The sequence below is a fragment of the Mus pahari genome, chromosome 2 (genome assembly GCF_900095145.1).
Source record: "Mus pahari chromosome 2, PAHARI_EIJ_v1.1, whole genome shotgun sequence".
Taxonomy (NCBI): Eukaryota; Metazoa; Chordata; class Mammalia; order Rodentia; family Muridae; genus Mus; species Mus pahari.
The window spans coordinates 48,629,342-48,639,740 of NC_034591.1; the positions used below are offsets into that span (position 1 = coordinate 48,629,342).

At 44.2% G+C, this 10,399-nt stretch overlaps 1 protein-coding gene and 1 pseudogene across 1 annotated transcript in view; one reads left to right on the plus strand and one right to left on the minus strand.

Annotated features, from left to right (window-relative positions):
• Rbm28 (RNA binding motif protein 28) overlaps window positions 1–10,399 on the minus strand; it is a 41,333-nt gene that overhangs the window by 17,756 nt on the left and 13,178 nt on the right. Inside the window, exon 10 of the mRNA XM_021189903.1 lies at window positions 1,902–2,011. Within this exon, the coding sequence (XP_021045562.1) occupies window positions 1,902–2,011 (110 nt within the window). The remainder of the gene's footprint in view (window positions 1–1,901; window positions 2,012–10,399) is intronic.
• Window positions 2,306–2,461, plus strand: LOC110315925 (annotated as a pseudogene).

Here is a 10,399-nt window from a genome sequence, read left to right on the forward strand (position 1 = left end):
GAAGAAATAGAGGATGCAGAGGCAAAGATTTCTAACGGGCAGGTTGCCTAGTCATCCCATAGCAATAAAATCAGGCTAGGTGTGCTGGTGCGCGCCTCTAATGCTCTCTACTCTAATGTGCCTCTACTCAGGAAGTAGAGGCGAGCAGATTTCTGTGAGTTTCAGGCCAGTCTGGTCTACACAATGAGACCCTGTCTCAAAAGAAAAGAAAATAGAAAGAGGGAGGGAGGGAGGGAAGGAGAGGGAGAGGGACAGGGACAGGGACAGGGAGAGGGAGAGGGAGAGGGACAGGGACAGGGACAGGGAGAGGAGAAAGTCCAAAGTATAAGAAAATCATTGTTCCAGAGTCAGTGCTGGCTCAGTCTCTGCATCTCCCTAAGGTCACGAATCACAGGGAGCTCTAGGCAGTAAAATGGCTTGCTAAGAGAAACCAACTGTCAAGGAACACAGAAAAAGTATCAGAAAATTTCAGCAAATTAGAGCCAGCAAATGACAGAACATTGAAAAAACTTAAAATTATGCTTTTAAAATTATTAACTACCAAGACTGAGGGAACAGAGAAGACATCCAGCAAATCAATTGTAGGCTACATTGTAAAAGTATTAATCTAAGAGATAAAGCAAAGTAGTGCCGTGCCCGCACTCTCGGTATTCTAAGAGATTCTAGCTGTCCATTCCAGAAAAACAAACCAGAAATGGAAAAGGTCCAAAAGTGTGACTATCAGAGCTGAAGACATTTTATTACTCTAGTCATTTACCAGGCAAATAAAGCTGAGCTCACAGTGATTTGATGTCCTTACCGCCAGGGAGCTGTACAGTTCTGCCGTACATTATTTTAACTGAGTAAAGGTAAAATCGATCAAGTCTTATCTAATCAATTCTTATCAGTTGAAAATTAGGTTTAGAATGGAAGTTCTTAACCATGGATAAACTTCCGAGGAGCCACAAGCCCTCAGACACAGCATTTTTCTGAAGAAAGGGCTTACAGCACTGGCAGGGAATCAGAACGAACGATGACCTCACTGTGACCTGGCTGGACAGAGAACCACCTCAGAGACTGAAGCCATACCCTGTGGGCATATTTGTGAGTATGTTTCCAAAAGGAGCAAGGGGAAAGATCTTCCCTAAAGGTGGGTGGTACTTCATGGTCTAGGGGCGTGGGCGAAATCAAGGAAATCGTGAGAGCAGACCATTAGCGCCACCCTTTCTACTTTCTGGCCCACAGTGAATGAGCAGTTCTGCATGTGCTCCACATCAAAACAGACTGCATGCTCTGAGATGGAAGCAAAGTAAGCCGTGTTTTCTTTATGTCAGGTCACGATAAAGCAAACATGGAGTAATGGGAAGCTTAAACAGAACTGCAGTCCATGAGATACAAGATTAGAAATAGGTTGATGCTATATATGTGTATCTGTTCACACTCTAATACACAGTGTGCTAGAATGAGTGCTGATCCCTTAAGAGTAACAAATACCATGAGGGTAATATCCCATGCACCACTCCTACTACATAGTTTCCTTCTGACTGCTGCCATGCAACAAAGTTTCTGTCAGTTCCTATCTCTAACAAAAGCATCAAAGAAAAAAAAGTTCCCTATTAATTCTGAGCAATGCAGAATGATTAATGCCCGTGAGAGGCTATCACATTTGAAATGCAAAGGAGAACAACAAATGGAATTCATTTTCTTAAAGTAAATAAGCAAGAGCTTTAAAGGCTGAGACAAAATTAAGGCTGGCAAGGCCATTAAATTGCTGAATTCCATGTCATGAAAGACAATCTCAAAATGTCCTTGGGCTTTTAATGGAAGCCAAGAAAGAGACTGTGAACAGACTGTGTACCAACCAGAATGGCACAATTTATGCTCTTTCCTAATGTTGGGCCTGGTCAGCCGAGGGCAAATACCTTTAGAATGCTCTGTGTCTGGATGCAAGACAACTCGGACATACTTAAGATCACCAAACTGCTGGAGGACCTCGCCCAGTGCCTCCTCTTCTGAGTCAAATGAAAGATTTCTGTGGAAGGAAAACAGGTCACACAAATTTCAGTGACAAAGTAAGACTTTGAGTTTTGATCTGAGGTATATGAATTAGACATCAACTAATGATGTCTGCCTTGTTCACATCCATTCTCCCTTGTTCAAAATAGCAGTAGCACACAAGAGCAGCCCCTAGTGGCTAAGCCTTGGTCTATCAGTCTGTCCCTTTGTCCCAACCTTCCTATATCAGATTCTGTCATTTGAAAATTTAAAACTTGCTCTTCCCCTTTCCTCTGACATTGTGCGCACTACACCTGATTCGGCTTTCGCCATGTCTTCTCACAAGACTTTCCGAATCAAGCGATTCCTGGCCAAGAAACAAAAGCAAAATTGTACTATTCCTCAGTGGATCCGGATGAAAACTGGTAACAAAATCAAGTACAACTCTAAGAGAAGACACTGGAGGAGACCGAAGCTGGGTCTGTAAGGAGCCGCACAGTGGCAAGACTGAGGATTTACACTGAGTTGTCTTCAGTCAGTCCTAGCAGATGGATTTCAACGTTTTTAACCTGGAGACTTGCTTGTGTCTTAAATTAGGATGTTTGTCCAGTAATTAAATATAGAACCTTTCAAAAAAAAAAAAAAGAAAGAAAAAGAAAAGAAAAGAAAATTTAAAACTTAATAGACAAAAAAAAAAAAAAAAGAAGAAGACGACTAAAAGCTGCAGATACATTAACTTCAAAACAGAAGTGTCACAGATACTGGAATGATACAGATATGCTATAGCATGACCTGATAGTCATGTGGATATATAAACGAAAACTCTGCCTAGCTGTACCCTTAAAGTACTACACTTTACAGAAATACCTTGTACCTTCATTTTTTTTTTTTTAAAAGATGGTATCCCAGAGAAAAGACCCACAACCTCCAGTAGCAGGAATCTAAAAATGCCGACTTTCACCGCCTACTCAAGATCTGCATCTAGACAACCCTGATTCTGTGAACACACCAGTGTCCATCCAGTCTGTTCTCTTTTCACTCTCTGTGGTTGGAATTAGTTTTTCTTATTATTACCAGAAGTTTTCACAGGAGTCTAGTAAGAAACATGTCTTTCTTTTATTGAATTAGATATATTCCCCTCCATGTTTATATGAAATCTCAGTTAAAATTTTCTAACAGGGGCAAAATCCTTCAAAATAATGCAAAAGAAAAACATGTTAAGATGACTAGGTCATGGTAAGATGACTAAGTCACGGTAAGATGACTAGGTCACAGTAAGATAACTAGGTCATGGTTAAGATGACTAAGTCACGGTAAGATGACTAGGTCATGGTAAGATGACTAGATCACGGTAAGATGACTAGGTCACGGTAAGATGACTAGGTCATGGTTAAGATGACTAGATCACGGTAAGATGACTAGGTCATGGTAAGATGAGTAGGTAAATAGGGGAAGGGAGAAGGGAAGAATGAAAGGGGGAAGGGAAAGGGAAAAAGCAGGAACCATACATTGAATATCCTTAATCTGAGAAGCTAAAGCTTTTTGTGTGTTTTTAAAATTCTTAGTATGTAAATACATGCATATGCACCATGAAATACATGTGATGATTACAGGACAATTTGTAGAAATCTAGTTCTCTCCTTCCAGCATGTAAGTCCTGAATATCAAACTCAGGTTGTCAGGCTGTGTCAAGCCTTTTCCTACCAAGCCATCTCACCAGCCTGCCTACAATATAAACTAACCTGACCTAGAAAGTGCAGTAAGCCCTAACTCCACTCTGTATATTCCCCTGGAAACAAAAGGCACATCTTTCTGTATTCTGGACATGACTTTAAAAGAGAAGGCAGAGGCTAGCTGGGACGTAGCTCAGTTGGCAGACTGCTTGCCTAGTTTGCTTTTTATTGCTGTGTTAAAGACCATGACCAAAAGCAACTTAGGGGAAAGGGTTTACTTCATATTACAGCTTACAGTACCCTGGAACTGGAGTTGCAGACTGCTGTTGAAAGTATGAGGCCAAATCTGATTTTGGCCTACAGAATCTCCCACCCACACCCTCTTCTCCATCCAACAGTGGCTAATTGGGGAGTTTCCCCCTAAACTCCCTAGGTTCCTATACTTCTGATAAGTACATTTTCAGTTCTGTGTGGTTGGCAAAGCTTTCTTTTCACTTTGGGTGGTTGTACTGCTAAGATCTGGAGACCTCTGCCTCTGAAAATCCTATCCACAGATTCTAGATTCTTCCTCAGGCCCACTGGGGTCTCTCTCTTGGTGACAAGAGTCTGGTATGGCCCCTCTGTCCCAGAGATCTCAAGACACATGAAGATGTCCAGTCTCTCAACTTTGACCCACGGGCCTCCACTGGTGATAGAAATGTTTCCTGCACCAGTAAAACACATTAACAGTGCACTTTAGCACCCAAATGCATCTGCTTTCCCTTCTGTTGCCCCAAGCCCTGTGCTCTGACTCTTACACTCTCTGAACAGTCCTCCATGACACTGTAAGCCTCTGTACCATTTCATGTCTTAGGAGTGCTGACTGCCAGGCACTTTGTGCCCACCAGCTGCTGGGCTGCTCATGCAGCCTACCCTACCCACACCTTCCTACAGCCCACACTGCCTGAGCCTACCTCAGCAAGGATGCTACACTCCTCAGGCCCCACTACAGGAGGTCCCCCTTCTCCCCACCCATCAACTGCCCACCCAGTTACACTTATTTCCACATCAGCCCTGCCACTCTGCACAGCCCAGTCTGCCCTCCAGCACTCCATGACAACCCCACATCTTCTCTCCAGTCTCCCTAGGAACTGAAGCTTCCTGAGGCCTATGTCTGGCTCACAGTGAGATCCTTTCCTCGATATCTCCTCCATGAGCTGCCTGCTAAGTCTGACAGCTCTCTTGGGTCCTTCTGGGCCTGCACAATGTCCTTCCTGGAAGTCCTGGAGTTTCTGGGCTACTGTGACCCCTACCCTCTACTCCCTCTTCTGCCACTGTGGCCCCCAGAACTTGTCCCAGCTGCAACGTTCTAACAGCTCCTCCCTCCCCCTCACCGTTGTCTCTTCAAAAAACTCCCTCCATTCAGCCTGATGGCAGCCCCCACTCCAATCCTAAAGCCAATTTCCCATCCACCCACCATCCAGATGCCGGCTCTCCCTCCGCTGCTACGCATACTGTTACGACTGCCTCCACTTCCTCCTCCCAACTCCCTTCCTAAAGCCAAATTCTCCACTGTTGATTGAACTACAATATAATTTATGGTCATCTTATCAGATGCCTCTCATTTGATCCTCCCTCCACCGAGGCCCTCACCATCAGCCCAACTTATTAACCATTTCCTGTCCAGACGCTGACTTCAGCTTTAAAGCCGGCTATACAAACTGATATTCTCTAATGACAAGAAGTTTATTACATTTATGGTTTACAAAAATAAGCCTCATGCATATGTATTTTCAAGGTTAAGTGTAAAATCAGGAATACTTAATATATGGCCCTCAAACTCCTCAGAGATCTGCTGAATATGGCATTTAAAATGTTCAATAAAAAACTTCCCACAATAAATAGAGAGCCCCTTCTAACAAGAAAACGTTAAGATCTCCAAAGAAGGCAGATAGGGAACTGCAGCTGACTCCACCGGGACTGTAACATTAACTACTACCCCGGGAAAACTGCCACAAGCCTCACCTGCAGCAGGAGTCCACACAAGCTGTGGACACTTTGGACTGACTGCTATACTTTGCCTTATCAGAATAAGGTCAATGTTCCTAAGCCTGCCCTTCCTCTACAGGAAGAATTCCTCAACCCTAGTCTGAGAGCCAAAGGCCTGCTGCTCTGGGACAACTATTAAATGTAGTTCTTTTCAGACAACTGAAGACCGACTGCTTCTGCAATGAACCATGTGAGCCTCAAATGACTAAGTAAGTCTTTGTCATTTTTATTGCTATAAAAACAATTTAAACTGTATTTCTTACTCAAATCTACCCCTCTCAGCTCTCTGATGACATTGGTGACTATAGCTGTAGCTTTAACAACAGCAAACACCCAGCAGCCTGGCCAACCCATTTCCTATGGACAGGCTTCACACTAATACCTGAATTTCTAAAGCTTATAAGAAACAGACAAAAAAATTATGTAGGTTAAGGAAAAAAAAAAAAAAAAGCTGGGCGTGGTGGCACACGCCTTTAGTCCCAGCACTTGGGAGGCAGAGGCAGACAGATTTCTGAGTTCAGGGCCAGCCTGGTCTACAGAGTGAGTTCCAGACAGCCAGGGCTACATAGAGAAACCCTGTCTCGAAAAAAGAAAAGAAAAGAAAAGAAAAGAAAAGAAAAGAAAAGAAAAGAAAAGAAAAGAAAAGAAAAGAAAAAAAAAAAGAAAAGAAAGAAAAAAAAGTGATACAAGTTATACAGGTCTAAGAAAGTAATTTAAAGTATACACAGCTCTGACATTATGCCAGTCCAAGGAAATGTGATAAGCTCTGAAGATACAAAAGGGTAAGTAAGTCATAAAGGTCTGAGAAAAGTGATTAACTTAAGGTATGTGAGAAGCTGTTTTGGACTTCATTCCTCTGCTCTGTGCTACTATTGGGTCCCACAGTCTGAATACACAACAGTCCTCCACACCCCTCCCTTAACCTTCCTTTCTAGGCTGTTACTCCTCATTCGATCATGCCCTATTTACTCCCTTGTTAAAAGGGAGGCTTCTCTATCATACTCAAGCATAAAGTTTGTCGGATAACAGCTCCTAGGATACTCCTGCACCCCCTTCCTTCCTCAGCCCCTATCTGTACATGTTCTCACTCTCTGAAATCCCAAACCTCTTATCCTCTGCCTCCTCTAGTCAATCAGCTGTATGGGATACCACCCTCTTTCCCTTGCAGCACATCATAAATCCCTCTCTAGCATATTCAAAGGCCTTCTGCCTACATCTCCAAACCCCAGTTCTCCCTACTCTTAACCAGACTCTGCCTAGGCCTCAAAGCCCTCATTCATGTCCTTTATCTAAACGGTTTCTATGTCCCACCTCGTCACCCTACAATACTCACATATTAACAGTCAAAAACCTAAGGGAACCTTCTACCTAGTCCTGGGCCTTCAGTCCATTAACTGTTGCCCCTATACACCTCTAACCCTTAGGCTGTCCTCTCCATTATCCCTGACAACACCACTCATTTTTCAGTCCTTTTCAGAAGTGTCTTAAAGACACTTCTCCTCAATACTCCTGGATATCCAGCCCCATTATCTTTTTTTGCCTTCACATAGATGGATCCTGATTCTCAACAATCCCAACGGAACTGTCCTTCCTCGGGGATTCAGAGACAGTCCCCAACTTTTTGGCCAGGCACTCCTTTAAACTTGCCTTCTCCTTTTCCTTCCACTGGCTTCAGTATATAACCTCCTAAGACAGAAGTTGGTTCCAGGGACTGGGGTACTGCTGGGATAGGCCTGACTGTGCTTTTGTTTGGAAGAATGTGGATTTTGGGACTTTGGATTTGGAAAGCAGTGGAGTGCTTTAAACGGGGCTTAATGGGCCATCCTAGTAGGAATATGGAAGACTTTGTTACTGAGAGTGATTTGAACTGTGCAGACCTGGCCCAAGAAGTTTCAGAGAATTACAGTATGTGGCCTAGAGACTGTTTTTGTGGTATTTTGGTGAAGAATGTGGCTGCTTTTTGCCCTTGTCTGAAGAGTCTGCCTGACGCTAAGGTGAAGAGACGCAGATTAACTGCATTGACAAAGGAAGTCTCAGAAATGCCCATCATAGACTTTGTTCTCTGGTTAAGTCTCATGAAGAACATTTTAAACAAGCACAGCAAGCTTAGAAAGGAAAAATATAAAATATATAGTTTGAGTATTAAAGGGGCACTAGGAAGTGAAATGGAGTTGAATCCTGTGTTCAAGGATATTAAATTGAATTAAGGAAGTAGTGACCTTGGGGCAAGATTCCCAGCTAAGTTTAGGTCCAGGCATGGTAGTACAAGCCTTTAATCCCAGGGGGCAAAGACAAGCAAAGCAGATCTCTGAGTTCAAGGCCAGTCTAAAACAGAACATGTTGTAAGTGAAGAAAAATTTAAATCCAGGCTTGGTGGACCACATTTAACCCTGGTGCTTAGGAGACAGGCATACAGATCTCTGAGCTCAAAGTCAGTCAGTCTACAGAGCAAGTTCCAGGACAGCCAAGCTTAGGCAGTTAAGGAATTGGAAAACACAAAGCTGATGATAATGTAATAGAACTCAGGGGCCAGGTTCCAGCCCCAGCAGGCAGCAGAACTCGACAGCTTCCGCCATGTGGCTCTGGTTTTAGAGTCCAGAATAGAAGGGACTACTGGGACAATTGATGCTGGTTACCTGGAGCTAAGAAATTAACAGTGATTAAGAAGAGACCAGTATCACTGAGGTGAAATCTTCTGGGAAGTATTTTCTGAGAGCACAAAAAAAGCTGTGTTCCAGATATAACCAAGGTTGTACTTTGTGCTGCAGCAGGACTTGGTAATGTGTAAGAGTCACCCAGGTGGTACTGGTTTTGAAGGCATGAAGGGGTCATGAAGAACAGCTGAGGGTTGGCACTGTGAGAGGCCATGGAAGGCCATTGGTGAAGGTGTAGCCTCAGTTCAAGTTGATGGCCCAGAACTGAAGGAGTCATGCAAAGGATTTGAGGCTTGGCACCATGAAGAGAGCCTATGAGAAGCTATTAGTGAAGCCTAGTTGCAGCAGAAGACTCCAGTGTACTGGAGAAGTCAGTATCATGGGATGATCACCAAGAACAGCAGCAGTGGAGTGGATCAACCTGAGCTTAGAGTGCTACAGAGGGCAGAGCTGGAGAAGTGAATTAAGTCCTTTGGAGGAGCCCAGATCATGTGTGGATCCTAGGTATTGAAACAAGAAGCTGTAACATTGAAGTTGCCTAGGAAATGCCAAGAGTTTTGAGATGTCAGAGCCATAAGATATCTGCTGAGGAAAGCTGCTAACAGGGAGTGGAACAGCCCAAGAAAAAGAAGTTTGCAGTCAACAAAGATGAAAATGGATTTGGAGTTCTGAAGACCACTTTGACATCAGACATGGAGATGTTTAGAGTTTGGCCAGCTGGTTTCCTATCTTGTTTTGGGGATTACAGTTAAGTGATTGGATGAATCAAAGAAGAGACTTTGAACTTTGGACTCGTAACATTGTTGAGACTGCTATAGACTGTGGGAACTTTGATTGGAATTTAGAATAAATGTACTTTTTTATTATGCTATGTTTAAGTATAGTCCCCATAGACTCATGGGTTTAAACAAGCTTATGGGGGTCAGAGAGTGGAATGTGATGGTTTGTATATGCCCTGCCCAGTGAGTGGCACCATTTGGAGGTGTGGCCTTGTTGGAATAGGTGTGTCACTGTGGGGCATACACTTTAATACTCTAGTCCTAGCTGCCTGAAAGTCAGTATTCTGCTAGCAGCCTTCAGATGAAGATCTAGAACTCTTAGCTCCGGCTGCACCACGCCTGCCTGGATGCTGCCATGCTCCCGCCTTGATGAAAATGGACTGAACCTCTGAGCCTATAAGCCAGCCCTAATTCAATGTTGTCCTTTTAAGAGTTGTCTTGGTCATGGTGTCTGTTCACAGCAGTAAAACCCTAACTAATACACCGCCTCACTCCTCAGTTTCCTCAGCTCCAGAGGTGACTCTCACCGTCCAAAGCTCACCTCTCCAAGTCACCTATCTTGGGTTCTCTCTTGTCACGGCAACCCATGGACACCTCACTGTAAACCCCCTTGCCCATCTCCATTCCTTATCTCTAAGCTCATGGTCTCCACTCATGGATGCCTGAATACTCACACTGGATAGTCCTATACCAAGTCACCTCTGGCCCTTCTTCCTCCCACCCCACCCCTCTCTCTCAACTCCTACCTTGCAGCCTACCAAGCCACCGCCCCACTTTTATGACTCGTGCCATTTCCCTGCAGGCTCCCCGACTACATGACCCAGACAACAACATGCCCAGCCCTCCTTCAGTCCAGGATGCCCCCTCACCCCTGCCTTGTGAATCCATCCTCACCCTCCATCCTGTTCTCTCCTGATCCGTTCCGCACACATCTCATCTTGCTTCTCACACTCCTACTTTTCATCTGCCTAAATGACTGCCTAATGTCACTGCCAGCTGACTCCCCTAAATTCATAGCTGTTGAGATGTCCACAGACATCAAAAACACGCTGAACAAATCCCACACTCCTAATTACAAGACATAACTAAAGCCACAGCCATCTCTTCTCTGACACGCACTCTCAGTGGTCAAGCCCTCACTTGGGTCAAGGTCATCCAACAAGTACTCCCCTAAACCCTACTGACCTCCTTCAGTGCTCCCCTAAACCCTACTGACCTCCTTCAGTGTTCCCCTAAACCCTACTGACCTCCTTCAGTGCTCCCCTAAACCCTACTGACCTCCTTCAGTGCT